This window comes from Leptinotarsa decemlineata, unplaced genomic scaffold, assembly GCF_025532065.1.
Source record: "Leptinotarsa decemlineata unplaced genomic scaffold, Ldec_3_MD MMD2_tig00026354_RagTag_RagTag, whole genome shotgun sequence".
Lineage (NCBI taxonomy): Eukaryota > Metazoa > Arthropoda > Insecta > Coleoptera > Chrysomelidae > Leptinotarsa > Leptinotarsa decemlineata.
In genome coordinates, this window is record NW_027412702.1 from 14634533 (window position 1) to 14657578 (window position 23046).

At 33.7% G+C, this 23046-nt stretch overlaps 1 protein-coding gene across 2 annotated transcripts in view; it reads left to right on the top strand.

Annotated features, from left to right (window-relative positions):
- Window positions 1-22474, top strand: part of LOC111514438 (uncharacterized) — a 97241-nt gene extending 74767 nt beyond the window's left edge. For both annotated transcript variants that reach the window (XM_074184290.1, XM_074184289.1), the window contains exons 2-5: window positions 3511-3661; window positions 18079-18219; window positions 18626-18874; window positions 22250-22474. In XM_074184290.1, the coding sequence (XP_074040391.1) occupies window positions 3511-3661; window positions 18079-18219; window positions 18626-18874; window positions 22250-22363 (655 nt within the window). In that variant the 3' untranslated portion in view covers window positions 22364-22474. The remainder of the gene's footprint in view (window positions 1-3510; window positions 3662-18078; window positions 18220-18625; window positions 18875-22249) is intronic.
- Window positions 22475-23046: the final 572 nt, after the last annotated feature.

Here is a 23046-nt window from a genome sequence, read left to right on the forward strand (position 1 = left end):
AGTATTAGTGAAGATACAGAGGTTGGCAGAGAAACTGCGAATAATTTTGTACAAAAAAAATTCCATTCCTATAAGCCAAAGTTCATACACACTCTCAAAGAAAGAGATTTCGATATTCGAGTAGGATTTTCATTTTGGTTCCAAGGTGAGAGAGAAAATTATAACGCATTTTCCTACAGGATTTTATGGACAGACGAGGCAACTTCCATGTCGAACGGAAAAGTTAGTTCCCAAAATTGTCGCTGGTGGTCCAACAATAATCCAAATTTTGTAATAGAATGCTGTGACAAATATTCATTCATGTGTTATTACATAAACAAATAATTGGACCATATTTTTTTAGAGGAAATTTGAACGCAGACATGTACAAAAATTCCATTATGAATTAGTTGTCTGAAGCTTTGGATAATGTGCCTCTGAGTGTAAGAAAAAAATTGTGGTATTAGCTTGATGTGGCACAGATCCACCAAACGATAGAAGTGAAACAGTGTTTCAGTCAGATGTTCAGGGACAAAGTGATAGGACGAGATTGGAAAGATTATTGGCCACCAAAGATCACCGGACTTATCTCTGATGGACTTCTTTTTATGGAGTTATCTGAAACAAAACGTGTATAGGTATATACCATCAGAGAAACTCAGAGTGAATGAAAGGACTATAATTTGTATAGAACGGGAAGGACGGCATACTGAATGACGAATTCTGGTTCCTCATAAGATTAGTGGGATCACTAATCTTATGAATGTTGTGATGTTTTGTTGTGAATTTGGTTATAGGGTAATTCGGGGTGAGATGACTCGTCGGTACAGATGACTCACTTTAATAATTTCAGAAACGAGGCAACAGCGGCTAGTTCAGTACAACGAATCGTTATACATAGGTCACGTAGTTATTTCTTGTGTATTTTTTGTGAGTTTTACAAATAAATAGGTAAGATCAAAAATTATTTTTAATTGCTTTTGAAAATTTGCATGGAGAAAAAAGTTTCTTAAAAATTAAGTTAAAATAAAACGTCTTTTATGGAGTTTTAGATACTAACCACTTTGCATATAGGTTATGCATCATCTGTACAGCGTTGTCGTTGATATTTGATTTTCCTATGATTGTAAAAATAAATGAGTCATCTAACCCTGAAGTTTGGGAATGATGACTCAGAAATTAGTAGTGATATGAATACAATTTTCTAATCACATTTATTTATTGTTAGATATGCCTACAAAGTATAACAGACAGCTAAAGTGCAATAGGGGTCAGTGGACCGAGGATCAGCTAAAAGAAGCAGGAAATGCAGTTTCAAATAATGAAATGGGTGTTAATGAAGCTGCCAGGCACTTTGGTATCCCACAACCAACAAGAAGAATTCGACGAGGAGATTTTAATAAACATGGTTTACGACCTTCTTGTTTACTTGGGTATGAAAACGAAGTAAAAATTAAATTACCAATTTGGAATTGCAAAAAGCTGGGTTTGCCCCAACAAGGCAGACTTTTAGAGAGATGGCTTTCAGATTAGCTGATTTCATGAAAATAAAACATCCATTTAATAAAGAAAAAGGTGTAGCTGGGTATGACTGGCTACACCCTTTTCTTCATAGAAATTCCGATTTAAGTATAAGAAAATCTGAAGGGGTGTCTTTAACTAGATGCCAAGGCATGAATAAACAAGAAGTAAGAGATTATTTTGCCTTGGTAGGAAAAACTCTACTCGACAAAAACATATTAAACTCTCCAGCACAGATTTATAACATGGATGAGACTGGTTTGCAGCTCAATAACAAACCTGAATATGTTATTGCCAAAAAAGGTTCTAAAAATGTAACGGCGCTTACATCTTCAGAAAAAGGTGAAACGGTAACTGTATTGTCTTGTTGTAATGCAGAAGGTGCGTTTCTCCCACCATGTTTGATTTTTAAGGGAAAAAATAAAAAGCAGGAATTTGAAGATGGTATGCCTCCTGGATCAAAACTTTACATGAATGCAAAATCAGCGTACGTTAACAGTGATATATTTTTAGATTGGTTAAAAAATCCATTTTGTTCCACAGAAACCTCAAGGGCCCGTTGTACTTTTTTTAAATGGCCACTCCTGTCACTGCAATTCCGTTGAAGTGCTAGAATATGCTGAAGCAAATGACATTACACTTCTTTGCTTTCCGAGTCATACGATACAGTTCCTGCAGCCATTGGATAGATCATTTTTCAAGTCCTCAAAATCTCATAACAATTCTGTCTTTAATACTTTTGTGAAAACTAACCCAACTATAAAAGAGTACTACCAAACCATTCATTGTCACCTCTTCCCTCCACGTCTGCTGAAGAAAAAAACATTACTCCTGGAACTCTTCTTGAACAAATTACACCTGTACCTTCAACAAGTAGCGCTGACCAGGTAAGGAAACGTGCTAAGCAGGTAGCAATGGAATAAACTAGTCCAGACCATATTGAAAAAAGACGAAAGAAAGAAGAAGAGGAAGCTACGAAGGAAGTTAAAAAAACAGTAACGGCAGAAAAAAGAGCAAATAAGGAAAATTGTATAAAACTTATTAAGAAAGTTGATTTAGGAAATGCGAAGAAAAGATCATCACTATCAAGAAAACTAGTGGAAGCCTCATCTTCTGAGGATTCTGATACTAATATTTCTTTATCTGATCATTCATGCGATGACATCGATGAAAATGATAACGCTGAATGTGCTGGACGTGGTGAACCTTATACAACTACAAAGAAACAAGATGATTGGATTCAATGCGTACACTGCACCGCATGGTTTCATGAAGGTTGTTCCAAATATATCAATCTGTGCCATGGATGTGGAAAAGTGCTATCGAAAACAAGAAATTAAAGTCAAATATGATTTTTGCATATACTAATAATCAAGAGTCATCTCACCCATAGTGTAAGGGTCATCTAACCCTTACATTACGGGTGAGATGACCTTCTTTGAGTTTTTTTTGAATTAATATTTTGTCTGAAAGTGTATTCTTTTGTTGTTTTTTACCTTAATAGTAAATATGTTTTCTTTTGGATAATAAATGATCAAAATTTTTTAAACCTGTAGTTATTTATATTGAAGTTATAAAAAAAATCAAAAGGCGAGTCATCTCTCCCCGAACTACCCTAGTTATTCAAATAGTAGCAAAAAATGTTCAAAGTACAGGAGCTCAATGTAGAAATAATCATACTTTACTGTTATACACATCCTCAACTACATAATTCGTTTGTTTCTGAAGAATATACTTATTAAGGTTTTTGAATTCGAAGATGAGTTGTTGAAATTGAAGTGGAATACTCATTACCAAAGATCATGGGAGTTTTCCCATCAAGGGTGGAAATAACTTTTTGGACCCGTCTCGTAGACAAAAAAATATATTCATGCAAAGTAACGAAGTATCTCAGGATACAGAGTTTCGTTGTTCCAATTGCTATTCGAAATATAACTTAATTTTGTAGGATTTGAGAGTTAAGCTCGCAATGATTGGCAACATTCATTAAATGCAAATGATTTCTTACAGATTCAGCCATCCTCAGATACGTTCCCGTCTAGAGAAGCTGATGGGCTCCAATACAGTAAGCCTGACCGACAGAAAGTACATGCAACGGTTACAAGAACGTATCCTGGAGGACTATGCGGAATCTATGGACAAAAGGATTAGAATCAGAGAGGTTAGTAGACATGCATAATGACAGAGTTGGGTTGGGTTTATATATAGTCGAAAGCTGCATTCGGATGTTTTTCAAATTTTGTATTCAGCATCCGTATCCGTGGCCAAATTTATAAGTATCCGAATACCGAATACTTTTTTCGATCTTCGGATACTTTTTAATTATTCGATGAATGAGAACCAGACCAAACAGCCCCATTTTATGCAGGCGTATCTTGTCGCATTTTGTGACTCTGAAAAATGAGTTATGAGAGTGCCTCATATATCAAAAATGTGCAGTAGACCCCACTTGGGGCTTGTTTCCTTCCGTTTACGGGGTTGAGACACCCAAACTCGAAGTTCAGCATCCTCGAAAACGGGGTGAGGTAAGGCAGTAAAATCTTTTACAGCCTTACCTCACTAAAAGATACCAAGTAGGTACCTATCAATCTGGTTGAATCAGAATCTATTTCGTATATGCGTGGCCATTTCATAATTCCCATATCAATTATCCATTCCTTATAAAGAACCCTGATAAAATTCATTTCATTTGTGAACATTTTTTGTATCCATTTTTAATAACTCTGTATAATTGAAAATAAAATATTCGTTAGATATTAACGTTAGATTTTTTACAAGGTGGAGACAATGTATCTTTTGGATACTTGTTGCCCCGTCTAATTTCTTTAATTAACAAGTACGAAAAACTCATTGCCCAAGCCCAAAATAAATTGAAATATGCAGGAGAACATTTAGTAAAAATGTGCATAAGAAGTTCAAATACTCGTTTTGATAAAATTTTAAATTTGGAATGGGAAGATCCAATTATAGCAGCAGTTCTGTTTCCCAAATTTAAACTAAAGTGGTATAACATTGTGAAAAATCCAAAAAAATCTTTGAAAGATATTAAAAAATGTATAATAAATGTTACAAAAAAGCAACGAACAATGAATCTTACAACGAATCAGATGAAAGCGGGGACCAAAATGTGGAAGAATTTTTTGATTTCACGGATTCCCAAGATAACCAAGAAGTAGGCACTGTAGGCAGTAGTAGTACTATGAACGAACAGGGTACTGAGGCTACCAGTGAAAGTAGCAATAAAACTACGAAAATTCAGCTGGAATTATTAAGATATCTGGAAGACAAAAGAACGAATTCACAAGTATTACATGAATACCCAATATTAAAAAAGTGTCACTCAAGTATAATATATGCTTACCTTCATCAGCACCAGTAGAAAGACTTTTTTTGCAACTATGATTGATAAGCCAAAGATAAAAAAATTCAAGTGATGAACACTTTGAGGTATTGGTACTAACGAAGGCAAATTCAAACTCAAAGGTACTATTATAGATATAAATGTCACATCTAGCGAACAATGTGGTAAAAGCTAAATATTTTTTTTCCACTGAAATGTTCTTTGTTTACAAAATAAATATAAACAGTTCTTTGAGTTTCTTTTATTTCCTATCTTTTTTTATCACTTTTTGTTTTTGATATTCATCCCTAGTATTTTTACTTGTATACATCAAACTAACTACACGGATACTTTTACGGATACCAAAGTATCCGTGAAAGTATCCGAAAAAAGTATCCGAATATTTGTATTCGAGGACATTTTTAGGTGAAAGTATCCGTAATTTTTTAAAAAGTATCCGGATACATTGAAAGTATCCGTATCCGGTATTCGGATCCTTTTTTCCTGTATCCGACTCAAATCTGCATGATGATGACCCATTGAATAAAATCCTTCTCAGTGAGAGGTTTGAAGGGATAATAAGGAGCATTCGAAAATATATCAAAAATGTGTACAATATTCAACCAATTTCTAAACAGAGAACAAAATCCGGGCCATATTGTAGGCCGTGGTCGAATGGAACCTAGAGTACCGAACGTTTCGTCTGCTACTGCGGCACACACTGTCAGTGATATGTGCGTTTGTTGCGACAACGAAGTCTCCGTATTGTTCATTACTGACACTTTGAGATATAACTTTTGTTGCAGGGTCAGTTGAATGAAAAAATTCGATTAAAACAATAGAGAAATAAGAAAAATATAATCGTAACATAAAGACGTTCATGAAATATTATTATGGTTTTCTCTCATCTTAAAGTAAAAGATAAAACTGTAACCTCTGTAAATTAAAAAGCGAGCATTTTTCCAAATCACCAGAAATTGAATACGCTTCTCGACGCGCTTTTTACCAACCAAGTTGGCCTCTTCAGGTGATGAAGCAAACTGATTACTAACTATGAAACTCTCTATTTATTTTCATAAACTCCACCTTACAATTTATCTCCACAAACTTTATTGTAAAAAAATATCACGACATGTTTCGCTAACACAGTAGCTTTTTCGTAGTTATTTACATGTTAAAAGTTCATTCATTCTGATACTCATATACCCAATGTACACGAGGTACGTCGGGTATATTCGTCTGGGTACGTCAATAATAATACTTCATGGGTTTTTAAGAAAACAAATTCAATAATGGTGATTAGAATATTCGAATTTTTAGGTCCATTAATTTCAATTTCTTCTGATTTAGATTCAAACTTTTATTTTCTATGTGTGAAATTTCGAAATCTTCGTTAAAAATATGATTTTTTCCTAAAAGACGATTTGAATATGTTGAACTTGTTTTCTCATTCACATAGCTTATATGATGTTCCTGGATATGATTCCTGAATGTTCTGCCAGTTTGACCAATATATACCTTAGAACACGTTCCACACTTATAATATTATACTCCGATTTCTCGAATCTGGATGTTTTGTATTTAGTATTTTCAACAAACTTTCCTATCACCTGGTGGATAGACTGGGTACGGTTGAAACAGACCAAATATCTCGTAAACAGTTACGCGGGGAGTGAAAAGGGTGTAAGGGAAAAAAAAAGCCAACAAAAGGTCCAAATACGAATTCAGTGCCGCGCCGCTTCTAGCGCGCTGTCGTTGAGTGCAGGACGTTACTTTGTTTTTTGTTAGTCAAAAGTAAGTATTTTCTTCTGACATTAACGCTTATATTTTCTGTTTTTTCTGAGTGAATGTATTGAGTGTGTGGTTGTGGTTATTAGGACACTTGTAGAATAAGGGATAGTGACTATTTTTAATGTGTTTTTATTACTATCGTAACTATGAAGTATATTTCATCAAAAGTAGGGTTGGGGACGGTTGAAACATTTGTTATGGGTACGGTTGAAACAAAAAATATATTGATGTTTATTCTTTGTACATGCCGAAAATTCGGTTGCGGAAGACTTTCCGAGCTATAGTAAAGCATACGAAGGGGTAAAAGTTGAAGATTCACTACGGAAAGCGGCGGACAAGCATGGTATAAACCACTGCTTCATGTTAAGATACATTCGGAAGCGAGAAGCGTCCGGCAAAGACAATGAAGGTATGGGCCACAAAGCACACTATCGTGTTTATAATGAAGATCAGGAGCGAGAATTATCAAAATATTTGATTCGATGTTCTGATATATATTTCGGGTTAACTACGAAAGAGGTGAGAAAATTAGCTCACGACCTCGAACTTGGGAAGACAAAGGAATGGCTGTGAGTAATGGTTCCCAATATTTATGAGAAGGAACCCTGAAATATCCATACGCGACTCACAAGCTACAAGCTTATCAATAGCGACGAGCTTTAATAAGACTAACGTAGACGTATATGATATATATATATATATATATATATATATATATATATATATATATATATATGATATATAGAAGTATGATATATATATATATATATATATATATATATATCATATATATATATATATATATATATATATATATATATATCATATATATATATATATATATATATATATATATATATATATATATATATATATATATATCATATATATATATATATATATATATATATATATATATATATATATATATATATATATATCATACAGATGAAACCGGCAAAACCACCATACAAAAACCTGACAGAGTTATAGCAAGACGTGGTGCTCGTCAAGTTGGTTCAGTAATTTCAGCAGAAAGGGGTACTTTAGAGACATTAACCTTCGCAGTTAACGCCATTTGAAATGTTTTCCCACCATTGTTTGTATTTCTGCGAGTACGATACCAAGAACATTTTGTTAGGGATGGGCCAATAGGGTCTGCTGGAAACGCAAATCCCTCAGGTTGGATGCAAGATGAATCATTCCTGCATTTTCTAGAATACTACATTTTGAAGTTTCTCCGTCACACAAAGTGTTACTCATATCAGATAACAACTCCTCACAAGTACACATAAACACGCTGGACTATTGCAAGAACAAAGGAGCTCCAGCCACTCGAATGATCCGCATATGGCCCTTTGAAGAAGGCTGTAAATTCCACTTGTGATGCGTGGATGAGAAACCATTCAGGAAAAACCATGTCAATACGATATACCGGGAATTGTAACATCTGCTATGCCCCTCGCTGTGACATCTTCCAACATTCAAGCTGGCTTTCGCAAAACAGGAATTTATCCATATAACCGTAATCTGTTAACTGAGATCAATTATGCTCCCTCATTTGTAACATATAGACCTAATCCGGAAAATACAACTAAGTCTGCAGTTGTTCCTATATTTAATGAAAATCCAACTGAAGATCAAACACCACCATTATCGTCTTCTCTTTTAACTAAAGAATTACAGTGGCCTCTCCAAACAACAGTTGAACAACAAGCTATCTATGATTCACTAGCTCCAATAATCCAGCAAATAACGTTCATGAACCCGACAAAACTATAAATGCACCACCTAGACTTGGCAGCATCGATATGCAAGACCGTCACCAAGACCAAGTGCACAATCTTTCAATGATCGTATCATCTTCACTCCGGAGGCAGTAAGGCCATTACCAAAAGCAAGAAAATCAAATATTTTCACTGATACACCAGAGAAAGAATAAATGAGGAAAGAGCATGAAGCAAAATTGAAACGTACCAAAGCTAAACAAGTTAAGAAAAGATTGAATGAAAGAAGAGGCAAAAAAAAATTTCAAAAGAAATTTAAAAATAATTCTCAGCAGGAGTTGTCATCGGAAGAATCAGAAGAAGAAGAATGCTACTGTATTGTTTGCTGAGCATCATATTCAGAGAGCAGATCCAGAGAAAATTGGATTCAATGTACTAAACAGTGGGATCACGAAGAATGCACAGAAGGTGCTACGTTTGCCACAATTGCGACTCTGAATATTCTGAATGATCTCTGAGCTAAATGTTTTCTCTAAGTTGATTCTCAATGTTTATTACATTTCCTAAAGGTTTTTTTTCAGTTGATTCAGAATGTTAATTTTATTATTTATGCTTATTTGATTTCAGAAACGTTTTTTATTTATATTATTTTCAAAGTTTATTTGTTTTTAAAAATGTTTTCGTTAGGTTTATTCTGAAATTATTATCATTTCTAGTGATTTCTTTCAATGTTTACTACTCGTCAAAGGCTAGAATTATTGAAGACTGATAATAATTATTTGTATAACTAGTATTGATGATAAATAAAACATGTTTCATTAATATTCATTTGGATGGTACAAATGGAGGTACAATAACGAATCAGATCGTATTTTCAAGAAGTTGAACGTGAAGGTAGTTTTCAAAACTTCTTGCTCACTCCATCAAATGTAAGGTATTTCAAAAACGAAATGTTGAAAAATGAAAAGTCGAGGATATGTGAAATGAGCTGTGAGGATTGTGAAAAAAAAATATATTGGTCAGACCAAGAAATCCATCGAAATTCGTTTCACGCTGCACATATCCGATTTTGAAGATCAGGAATATCTAGTGTCGCTCAACACTCCTTGGAAAACGGCCATGGAATGAATAAAAACTCATTTATACAGTTCATTATACGCTTTTCACTACAGAGGATTTTACAAAAACCGCGACACGTGTTTCGCAATATAGTGAAAATCATACAATAAACTGTATCAATGAGTTTTAATATGGATTTCCATCAAGTTCAGTCCAGTTCTATTCAATTAAATGAAAACTGACTGAAATATCATAATCTTTTTTGGATCATCTTTCTATGATTCAGATCTAAGTTTTTCATCTCCTCCTTTACCCTAATTTTTTACATTTCAATGTATTTCTTCTATCGAAATGTTTTGATTATGATTTTCTCCTATTATGTACGATAATACAATTTTTCCGGATTAGTAAATGTCATCTTCGTTGCGTACGTAATTAAAACCTTTGTTTGAAATGTACTGTTGGGAAATGACGGGTAAATTATTTCAATATCTATGTATCCTTTCCTTACCTGTTGTTACTTACTATCGCCTACGATTAATTTGTCACTCGACGAAGCATGAATTTTGCTTTTGTTATGTCGGAAAAAAATGTATTGTCAGGAAAATGAGTTTGCAGTGAAAACTTGAGAAAGAGACAAAAAGCGATTTCTTAGTCAATGTAATACTATGACTTCACAAAGGACTGCTGTTTATGTGATTAGGTTTTCTCATCCCATAGATGGGATTTTTGTGAATGGAATCATCATCGTTAGTATATACATATATCAGTTCGAATTTATGAAAATGACTGGAACCTCTGGCGTATAATAAATCCAAAACAAGCACTTTTGCCATCACCACAAATGCAATAATTTTCTCGGCTTGTGTGCTTGTTTTGTATGAATCAGCCCATTGAGAAAAAATTTAATTCCTATCATTTAGTTAAGTGTGTACGAAGTTGAAAGTTCTTTATTCGAAGTAACGGTTTGAATGTCAGTTTTTGAATAGAATCGAACTGAAATTGTTTTCACCTGTGTAATAAATTCCACAGAATATTACAGCATCTCTACTACTTTTATTGTTTTTTCTCTCTTGATACTTCTCTCATACACTTCTGTCTATTATTATAAATAAATAAATAAATGATTTATTGCACAAAAAGATAGAAATATCATAAACTAAACTAAATAATGTATAATTAAGTGGGGAAACCTAAAAGAAATAAAATTTTTGTCTAGGTTGAAAAGATGCAGGGAAATAAGTGTAAATAGAAGGTATGACACATAAGCATCATTCCAAATCTATAATAATAAATTTGAAGAATACATAAAAAACCAAAGAAGCTGTTGAGGTAAAAATGAAAAATATAAATGGTGTTTGGGAGAGTACACATGCATGGACAATGCAATATATCCCTGAAAGTACCTAAATAACATAGAATGTGTTAAATAACCAGAAAAGACTTTACTGTTGGCCGAAGTGCTATATCATGGAGGGGTTTTCGATTTGTAGATGTATATCAATCCTCGAGGTCGATGTGATATAGCCTTTCAACTTATTTTTGAATTATTATTACTGGAGTTTTTCCCAACACCAAACCGTTATTTTAACACCTCGACACGTGTTTCGATCACCAAGTGATCATCTTCAAGAGGAAGATCAAACTAAACATACTTTCAATGTTATCCTTATTTATACCATAGATACCTCTTCTAGGTATCTGCGTCTTGAATGCCTTGAATTAATTTCACAATATTGCTTCATCTACTAGCCTTAAATTAATTTCACAATGTGTCCTTATGTAATGGTCAGGTAAATCTAGTAATTAATAGTATATTGTGTAACAAGTGCGTGAAATCGACTTTTTTACACAAGCATAGAATTCGCAAACAACGCGAGTGTAAAAAACTCTTCACGCACATGTTGCACTATACTTTTTCTACGACCATACAGAGAAAATTAAGCACCATTAGTTTAAAGAGCTTTATTGAATTTCAGAATAATTATTAAGTACATGTATTATAAAATTAACAATTAATTCTTATACTGAGATTATTATTTTTGGTTTTCATTCTGATGTGGAATAATAATGATTATTAATAGTAATATTGGAACCTGTGACCATTCCAAAACTTACACCTGCAGCATTTGATTTTTCTATTAGTGTGTTTCTTGACTTGGGAGTTGAGATGATAGAAGTAGTGGCGATAGGGGCTGAGGAAATTTGATTTTGAGGCGATAAACTTTCATTTGCCACATCAATTTTTTGAGTAATTGAGTTTTCTATATAATGTTCTGCCACTGCAGGGGATTTCCAACCTCCATGTTTTTTTAAGGTAAGCAAATCACCTCCAGCTTCTACTAATAACGTGGCGGATGATCGCCTAAAACAGTGGCCTGTATATTGTTCAGCATGAGGTAAATGTAGGTATTTTGCGATTACCGAAGGAACTTTACCAATTTTATTTATACCAACGATCTGGCAGGTACATTTTCCACCTTGATAATTAATAAATAATTTTTTTCTGCGTATTTTTGCGGACGGAGTGCCGTATATTTTCGATATAATTCAAGATGTTCCGTGATGGTAAATTTTCTTGAGATTTTGGTTTTTGTATCATGGAAGTTTACTATGAGTATTGTACCTAAATCTTCAATATCATCTAATTTCAGTTTATACAGTTCATCTCTTCTAAGAGCTCCAGCAAGTCCAAATATTAGTATAACCTAAAAGAAAGAGAAATTACAATATAGAAACTAAAAAAAGATTATGGCTGTCAGAACTCGAACCCAGGTCCTTGGGCGCGCGAGGCCGACGCACTACCGCTGAACCATTCGTATTTACATATATATATATGTGTGAAAACGCGATTCTCAACACCCAATTTAAAATAATTTAGAAGATCATAGTTAGATATCACATTAACATAGTTTTAGATAATATATCTGATTTGGCCAACTATACTTATTAGGATCTACTTAATTTATAGATATTATTTTCTATTTATTTAATTCTACCGTGAGACATTAAACTAACCTTGGTCAATAAAAATTTTTCGTCAGGAGCTTCTTGTATAAACTTCAGTATTTGTTCTTTCTCCAAAACTCTGGATTTTTTGGGAACGTATCCCTCACTCTTCCTTTTTTAAAAAGCACGTACCTTAGGATAGTCAATATTTATGTTTTTTTTTAATGCTGATGGTACTTTTTAGCATTGAGAAATTACTCCAAAGTGTTGCTGCCTTAAAGTTCTTGGATAATTCTGACAAATATGCCAATATTACGTTTTCAGAAAATGAATTGATATTCTTTGTTTTCCTTCATGCCATGAATTTCTCATACGTATTTTCAAATACGCTCAATGATTTTTGGGGTAATAAAGTCTTACTAGCCTCATTGGCTGCATCCATAACATACGGCGGGGTACTTCGTATATCTGAATGATCAGAATCCATTATAATATAATGTTAAAATATTAATAATTAACTCTCAACAATGAGCTCACAACAATAATGATCAAGCTATTTTGACAGTTTATTTATGATTTATTGCTGCTCTTAAACAAAAGATGCACTAAGGCCGCCTATCAGCGAAATATTCATGTATTAGGTCTTATGGACAGACTACAATGTATTTCTTATGAGTATATTTCACGCACTGGTAATAAAAACACTTGAATATACCATGTTATTCTTATGGGTTTATTTCACGCCCTAGGGCGTAAAAATTATTTCACGCACAAGGGCGTGAAATTACATTTTACGATTCGTGAACGGTGTGTGAAAGTACTATTTCACGTACGGGAGTAGAAAAAATATTATTTCAACAAGCTATATAGTATACTATTAAATATTGGTCCTTTATCGTTATTCATAAGATTATTATGTTTACATATCACTACACTCTCATATGCATCTAGATGCCTGTTGTTGTTAACTTGTCTAACTGATCTTAAGGGACTGAAGTCTATGGAACGGTTTTGTTGCAAAATATGATGGGCGACTGCTGATTTTTCAGGTCTTTCATATTTTAAGTGTGCTAAGTGTTCCATAATATTTTGAATCGCAGTCCTCACATTTAATTTCGTGAATTCCAGACTTTTCCGAATTCTGTAGTGTATGACTTGTTTTAAAAACCACCAGTATACCTAGTTTCTTGAAAATATTTCCAAAGATCTTAGTGTATTAGTGGTATGGAATTGAGATATATTCATCTTGGTTCTCATCGTTTTCAAAAGTCGAGATTTTGTTCATTCTCAATCTAAACTTTTTCTTCCTCATTATATCATCTACTACCCTTCGAGAAACTAATAGTGGCTGCTATTTTCTTTATTGTACGTTTTTCTTTTGTGAAACTCTCATGTGTGAGAGGAGAAGTCAAAAGGCGATGCACTAGAAAATTTAGCCGAGCTCTTTTGTCCTGACCTCAGTGATATGAACTGTCGGGAATATACCTGTAATTGCTTGTCTCCTTTCTAAATACATCGTATTCTAGCCCTTCATATTGGCTCTTCATTACCAAATGGAAGTTGTCCTTTATTTTCTAACTCATACGTGAATTTTATTGGTGGAAATCTGTTATTTGAAAAGGAAACAAAATACTCTGACTTCTCTTTGGTTTCCATTTCGAATCTGCTCATCAACAGGTTTGCCAGGTAGGGGGACAAGGGGTTACCCATAGCCGTTTCCTCCTGTTGTTAATAAAAGCAACCTTCTACCTGGAAACGGTTTTGTTTCATACACAAATTAGTGAGAGAAACAAATTCATCAATTTCGTCATTATTGAAATTATTTTTCCCTAGTAATTTCCTGAGCTATTGTAAGGTCTGTGGAATTGAGACGCTACGAAATAAGGAACTAACATCAAAAGAAACCAAAATCCCACCTTCTTGTAGAACGATGTTTTTATATGTTGTATGAACTCTAAGGAGTTTTATACTAAAACCTGGTTCCGCAATAGGCAACTAACGGTTTCTCGAGGGGTATTGTAGATGATATAATGAGGAAGAAAAAGTTTAGGTTGAGAATGAACAATCTCGTCTTTTAAAACCGATGAAAACCAAGATAAATATATCTCAGTTCCAGTAATATTTATTATTACACCAAAGTTTCCAAACAGTGAACACAAGTTATTTTTGAATTTTCTGATATTATGAATTCTTGAGATATATTGCGGAAGGCGCCCGTAGAATTTCGTGCCCGAAAATATAAAATTATTCCGCCCAATAGACTTCAAAGCTGGAGTTGGTGAGTAAGTATTGTGTTTTTGTCTTGTTTTATAGTGGGTGTTCATTAGTTATGAGAGTGGATTTAGTTTTATGCTGTTCAACATTCAAATTAAAAAAAAATTGCTGTCTTGGGTCTAAGATTTCAGTTTAGAAGATTTTCAGAAATTTTGATGATTTTCTTCTGTAATATCACTAGAGTGATAATAATAGTTTATCCGACTGCTTCCAAGCTACTATTCTATAAGCTATATGCGATTTCACTAAATCATGATATACTGTTTACAGTTGGATTCTGTTTGAAATATATCTGAGGTTTATCAGTTTGTGAATTGTTTTTTGATCACAAATGCGACATGCTCATTCCACTTGAGGTGACTGTCAATATCCACACCTAGAAACTCAAATCCAAATGTGGACTCTGTTGAAAAATAATCAGAAATTTTTGGAGTAGTGAAGGACGGCATAGTGAAAGAAAAAATGTTTTGCTAGGGCTTATAGTCAGCAGTCGACTCTGAAACCATGATTCAATTCTATGCAGATCTCATTCTACTAGTTCTTTTAAAGTGTTCCATTCTTCGGCTGAGTGAAAAATTTCTGTATCATCTGCATACGTCATTATTACTTCTCCTTTGGTATTGACCTCAAATATATAATGTAAATAAATGTTGAACAGGATTGGTCCTAGCATGGTTCCTTGAGGTACTCCATACGTCACTGTTTCGGGTTTGCTACAAATATTCTTCAATTTAACTTCATTGTTTCTCCATTGTTTCCAAAAGTTTCATTTCAGTCCTTCAGGTAATTTTTGTACTCATCTTTTTGATAGTTTTTCAATATATTCTTGATGTTTAGATTCAAAGATGTTCATTTGGCACACGTCGTTCGACTTTTTTATACTTGTTGATATCTTAACTCCCTACATGGTTTTTAACTAAACTATTTTTAACATTTTCATTATCTCATTATTATCTCCTGTAAATTTTTTTTATCGAAACGTTTGTCTATCTGAATCTCGTTTTGAGTTTTGCTTCTCTTTTATTCAAGTCAAGTCATACACAGCTATACCATCGCCACCAAGACAAACTTACAATTATACCAAATGAACAGTTGCATAATGTTACATCATCAGATGCCAAATAAACCATAATTTGTGATATAAAGGTTTTTTTTTGTGACCCCAGCAGAATCGTTTCACTGGCACTGCAATGATATCTTCAACAAAGTATCAATCTCATGAACTCATTCAGAGCCAAAATCAATAGTTACATTTTCTGGTAGGTTTGTGATCTTGATGGTGAACTCCTCAATTTTCCATTCACACCATACCCCCCACTAGTAGGATTCCAAAATTTGGTTCCAATCAGAAATTTATTTGCTTCAACAGAGTACATTTTGTTAGCAGAAACACTATAGTGTGTAAGTTATATTCTAATAAGTGATTTTAGTTTCATACTGAATTCTAAATAAATCTAGCGCAGAGGATGATAAAACCATCAATTTTTCCACTTTTTCCCCGAGGCAGATTTATCTGTTGATCTGTTGATGTTCATAAGGATGGTGGTAATAATGTCTTCTTCACATTTGTGATTCAACCTAATACCACAGAGCAAGTCGGAACATCACTATCTGGTATTACATCTCGGATTCGAATTTAATCCAGTTGCTTTGCAGAGAAAGTTGCAGAGATAGACAGAAAACGATATCTGATTCACTGGCCGATGCCAAAGTTAGAATAGAATAGAAATTAATTTATACTGAACAACAAACAGAATGGTTTCCACTTACATGATGCACAGTTTTTTTAAAGTTCCTTACATATAGTATTCATATAAAATATAACAATAAATAATAAAATGACCGTAAAAAATTCAGACACATCTGAGCATTCGAAGGAGTTGTTCCTCTGTAATACTGCATATATCCAGTTCACAGTTCGTCACCATTTTGTTAACAGTTCCGAGACATTGTTGAAGAGGAGACAAAATGTTTGAGACACGAAATAGATTGTCTCTTCTTCTCAGTCTTACATCAGGTACAATCAAATTAATAGTATAGAGAATTTCAGGTACTTTCAGTTTTCTAAGAATGTTAAAAACAAAAATCACTTCCGAGGACTCACGGCGGTCTTTCAATGGTTGCATATTAAATTCTTGTAATTGGCTAGAATATGATATAAATAAACGCCAGACATGGTGAGCTCTTTCTGAAAGGATGTATATGTTTACTTGTGGACAGAATCAAAGCTGTTTGAGTTTTAGAGATCTTCGGTACCAAACTATCCAAAAAATTCAGAATAACGTTTTTTATTACGTAACTCATGGAAATACATAAAAAATCAAGTTTCCTGACCAGACTATAGAATACGTACATACACGGTAACAGTACTAAAACTTCAAATACAAACAATTCTGCAATCTTATTTCTATTGATTGCTGATTTTTTTCCAGGATTCCGTACTCCCTCATGTATCTGTTATGAACCTTTTTTTGGCTATAAAATTTATTTTTTATTGTAACTACTCATTACAAACAACTATGTAGGTATTGCAGTGGAATAAATTCAAGTGTAATGAATGGAACAAACTATTTCCAACAGTATATCAAACTATTTTCCGGGATTGTTGATCTGCAGAATTTTATGTCTAACGTTTCGTCTAAAACTGTAGTGCATCATCAAATGCAATGAGTAACGGACGAAATGCTCGGGTAATCCTCACAGCAGATATTACAGTATTGAATTAGATCTACGGTTTCATTCCATTAGTAGGAGAGTGACTTCGATTGAATGCCCTGATATGCGTTTGAAATTAATTAACCTAGGAAAGAAAATGTAAAAGCAACTCCAAATAAACATAACAATGGAAAAATTTTCCTACCCTATGTGAAGAATGTTACAGACGATACTAACAGAGACCATCAGATAGAGTCTGAGGTCAACTCATAGCCCCAGAATGTCTTTAGCAACCCCGGAAGTTCACTAAATCCCTCAGTGATGTGGATCTAAATGCATAGAAGTCATACGCACTATTCAAGACAAGAAACGAATTCAACAAAAAAAAAGAGGTTTCGCTACCTGCATCTCCTTGCACATGTATAACGTCATTCAATTCTTCTAACAGGAGTGGAGCCAAGCTATCAACAATAGAATGAAACTAAGATCTGAACTAATACTATAGTATCAGGTGTGAAAACAACCTGAGCACTACGTCGTTTGATGATGTCTATTCTAGTCCTAAACGAAACGCCAGGCGTAAAAACCTGCAGATCATGACCAGCAAACCTGAAGAATAGCTCTGCCACACAAATACATTAAAAAAATATGAATAGAGCTACAACAAAGAACTATGCAAAAGTGTGCCAATAAAGAAAATTGTAAAACATGAGACAATGAAAATCTTCATAGTACTACAGTACATATACATAAGTTATGAAAAAAGTCACTCTTTCATTCAAGGTAGAAGAACTGGAGAGAGTCAAGAACCTTGTACTCAATGGAAGGATTCCTTTGAGTCAAGCTCCACCAGAGATGGCGCAACATCCCGTGATGCTGATAGAAGACTTCTGTAACCGTTTGATAGCGGAAAGAAGAGCTAAGGTGAGGTCATGAAATTTTCCTTTACTGCAAATCGAACATTAGCGAACAGATTGATATGTGAGTCTTTTGATTTTTCATTTGCTCACTTACCTGATCTGTTTATGAGAAAATGAAATGTAGTGGAAGCATGATGAGTTTAAAACATTCACTCATAACAAAACTCAGTTGGTTGAAACAATCCTGATTTCATTGGTAGACACAGTTACTTGTGTAAAAGAACATTTCCAATAATACGTTGGAAACTAGGTATTAATGCTCGAAGTATTCGATAACCAAACTAGCTATCTGCAACTATGACAGTCGCCTCTGGGTGTCAACCATCTTTAATTTGAATATCTTCTTTGAAAAAATCATTCCACATTACGATTCAATTTCAGAGAAAATTACTAATATAATCCAATTATAGATCAAGATACCACAAGTGAAGATTCCGACCTACCTCTATTGGGATGATACTCCGGATCCAGAGTCCGGCCTTTCTATAGAAAAGGGTCATATTTTCAGAGGACAAGACAATAGACTCTGCGTTCCTATTGAGAAATATCTAGAGGCTGACGAGGATACAGACATAAAGAGAGGTTACATGTTGACGAAAGAAGAGTTTGAAACCATAAAATATGAGAATCCGCTTGTAAAGCAACTGATGACTTGTGAGGTAATATTATAACCATTGAAAATTTTTTATTTCTTCAACATTTCAGTACTTTCACATGAAATATTGAAATATATTTGAAGGGATTTCAGGGAACTTGTTATACAATTTCATTTTCAAATAGAAACGGATAAGGGTGTATCAAATCATCTGAAGGAATAATTCATTAAGGCCAGTCTTCCTTTGGTTCATGGACTGACACATATCAGAAAACAAATGCTCCCCTGACTAATACCACGAAGGGCGTTGGATTATATCCGACAAGTGTCAGTGTAGGATTTTCCACAGAAGAAATTGCTGCATATGCTTTTGACGATTTTCAATTATTGGACACTTGCAGACCGGTTTCGGGCTATCTGGCCTCTCGTCAGTGCAAAGTAGTGTCTTACATCAACACGGAGTGGATTATTTTCCATAATTATAAATCAAATTGGATAAGAATATCATACCTCGACTAAATTTGAAGCAAGCAACATATATGCCATCGCCCCCTCTCCTTTTTGGTGTGTAGATGCTTAGGGTGTATAAGACAGAAGAAGAATAGAAAATAATACTTTTTTTTTAAATAAACACAAATTAAACATTTTGAAGTGTAAATGGTTAATGGACTGACATCTATCAGAAAACAACTACTCCCCTGGCTAATAACACGAAGGGCGTTGGATTATATCCGACAGGTGTCAGTGCAGGATTCTTCACTGAAGTTATTCCTGCATATGCTGCTGGCGATACAACTGCCCCTATCGATTTTCAATTATTGGAACACACTTGTGGACCGGTTTCGGTCTGTTTGGCCACTCGTCAGTGCAAGGTAGTGTCTATCGTCAACATAAAGTCTATGATTTCCGACAATTGAAAATCGAATTTCCTCAGAGTATCATTCCTTGAACTAGGCTAAAGCGAACGACAAACAAGAAGTTTGTCATAACCCTATCTGCCTGTGAACGAGGTAACCAACCGCATTCTCGAACTTTGTTCGATTCCTCTTATAAGGAAGAAAACTTCACAAATTGAATGGGCATACTTGGAAACTGGCTGTAAATTGATAACTTTTTCACTCATAAAAGTTGAAAGTTTTGTATTTGAAACAGATTTCATTGTGCTTCTGTAAAATTGTATTGGATTTCATTCAATTTCTTTAGATATTCGTATCTAAAGTAACTTCATTCAAACTAATGACTGTTCATCGTGAAAAGTCTCCAAGGGAGGTCTAGACAATTGTTTTTCACACAATTGACAGTCATCAACTGAAGACGATTGTGGATACTCTAACAATCGAAACGTCGAGAAGTAACTTGGCTTGGAATCTTTTAACTTTTTATTTATATTTTTTGTTCAATTGTTTTATTTTTACTTGTATTCTATTTCACTATCATTTCATTTCAGGTTTTTTTTCGCTCAATATAATTGTTGTTTCTAGCTATTCATTTTCAATTCTTCTTTTTCAAATCTTTCAGGGATTTCAAATTATTTTATACAGGGTGTAACTGAATAAGTGTAAAGCATTCAAGGAGGTGATTTCTCATCGAAAAACAGATATGATCTTTCATATAAAGAAACTTCATTGGAGCATCCCTTGTTAAGATACAGCCCCTTGAAGGGGGTACATAAAGTTTGTATAACAATTTTTTTCACAAGCACTGGAAAAGTTACAATATCGATATCAACCTGACGTTTTGTACTACCAAAAAGAAACTTATCCGGTAATTTAGTTGGTTTACCCCATGGTTGTAAGGGGTGGAAAACCCAACCCCTAAAATTTATTTCCAATGTAACTTTTTGTCTTATTATTTGTTTACCTTAAAAAAAATAATTTTTTGCTGCGAACTGGTTTATTTTGGACAAAAAACCCATGAGACATTTTTTGTTTAGAATGAAACAGGCTATCGGAAATGAATTTTCAAATGGTAAACAAATGATAATACAAAAAGTTACATTTGAAATAAATTTTAGGGTTTGCGTTTTCCACCCCTTACAACCATTGGGTAAACCAAATGAATTTCTGGCTAAGTGTCTTTTTGGTGGTACAAAATGTCAGGTTAATTTCAATCTTGTAACTTTTTTAGTGGTTGTGAAAAAAATTGTTATACAAATTTTATGTACCCCCTTTAAGGGGCTGTATCTTAACAAGGGATACTCTAATGAAATTTCTTTATATGAAAGATCCTATCTTTTTTCGATGAGGAATCACCTCCTCAAATATTTTACACTTATTCAGTTACACCCTGTATAATATCAGACAATGGAAGTCCGAATCAATGAAATTCATACTTAGATATGTTCCTAACGTTTCCATTTTTTCATTTGTTGATGAAATATTCCCATCTTATGTCGAACATTTCGCTAATACGATGTTTACTAGAACAGTTTTCGAAAAATCTAGAAACTCCCCTTATTCTGTGAATGTGAAGGGATTTATTATAATGTTTCTGTGAGGTTTAATTGCACAGCTACTCCAATGACTCATCCATCCCGAACAAGTCCTAAATTCTACCCTCGTTTCGTACATGGCGAGAATGATATCAGTTTTTTCTTACCCCCGATTACTGTTTTCGAAGCGATAATGGAAGACACTTGTTACTTTCTGATTTATAACAGTTTATCTCTTTGGCCGCATATTCAACATTCAACGCCAAGTTAAATCCTACGGATGTATGAAGGTTTTATTGGATTTTTAGAAAAATGTTGTCCAATAAAAGAAAACTACGTCTTGGTTCGACTTTGGAATGGATAGCGAATACATATTGTTTCGCACTGATTTATGTCCTAGATTTGTGGGACAGGAAAAGTATAATATCCGCATGTCAAGCAGATTTACGTTCTTTTTAATTTTCGCTTCGGATTTGAATCAACCGGACATATACAGTGTAGGCCTCGACTTAGTTTGCGTGAAAAAAAAATCGTTGATTTGATACACTTTCAATAGTTTCTTCTGACGCATTGAAAATGTCTGAAGAAGCTGATGTTTCTGTTTGTGAACTGCTCTCAGGATCAGAACTCAAATTCAAAAGATCAGACTTATATATGTGAAAAAACAAAAGATCAAAAATATAACCTTGACACGTCAATAAAAGTGTTTGGTGTTGGTCAATAATTTTCGACGAAAGGTTCTAATTCTACTTTCAAATTCGATGAGACATGAGACAAACTATTACTATTACTATTACTATTAGTATCTGGTTCAATTAGGTATTTTCTATACGTGCGGTTTCCGCTTTGATGTGCAATGTTGGTGTTTTCTATTTTTTAATTCACAATAGAGGAATATTGTAAAACATGGTTGATTATCACTGCATCAAATTGGGAAGATCAAAATTATGAACAATTGACAATGACAAAATGCAAATGAATTATTAATAAAACAATCATTTTTTTCAGACTGTGGAAGAAATGTATGCTCTGGCAGACGAAATTATTGGAGTGCTTAAAACTATAGACGAAAGTGCAAAAACATACGAAGACGTTGCCACAGAAGCAGTAGAGAACGTGTAAATGTTCACGTGACTTGTCATTAATATTTACATTAGAAAGTAGGGGTAAATTCGTGAATTATACTGGTTCGAAAGGTCAATCGTTATGTGAATTAAAACATCTTCAGTTTAATTGATTTTTTTCTAACCTATCGTAGTACAATCTACATTCCGAATTCCATCTCTACTCATGAAACTTATCTATTTTCAAGTTGAAATTATCTGAATATAATGAAAATGATAATAACATTTTTATTATTCTTTTTATAAAAAGTTGTTGTATAAAACTGTACATCAAATTCAAAAAGGAAACGATAGATCCAATAGATGGAGATAAATAACAAAATGTTTTCATGACCTGTTTTTTACTTCATCCTATAGTCTCCGCAAATATCCCCTTATTGATATTAGAATCAACTCAAGTACTTTCTGTTCTTTCATCTATCTTTTTTTTGTTTTTATACAATATAACCTTTATTTTATTTCGAGTGATAATGGACAATAATATGATAATTACTGTTGATTTTGTAGTGGATTTTTTTATGTCTGTCTTGGATTGTGAAAATTCACTCTCAAATTAACTTGGTGTGGAGTATACTCGTATAATAAAGATATCTGGAGGTGGGAAAAGAACTGTATTCAATATCGATTTTGAACTTAAGTGCTCCTAATAGACATTCGAACTTTATTTTTATGTTTTGAACT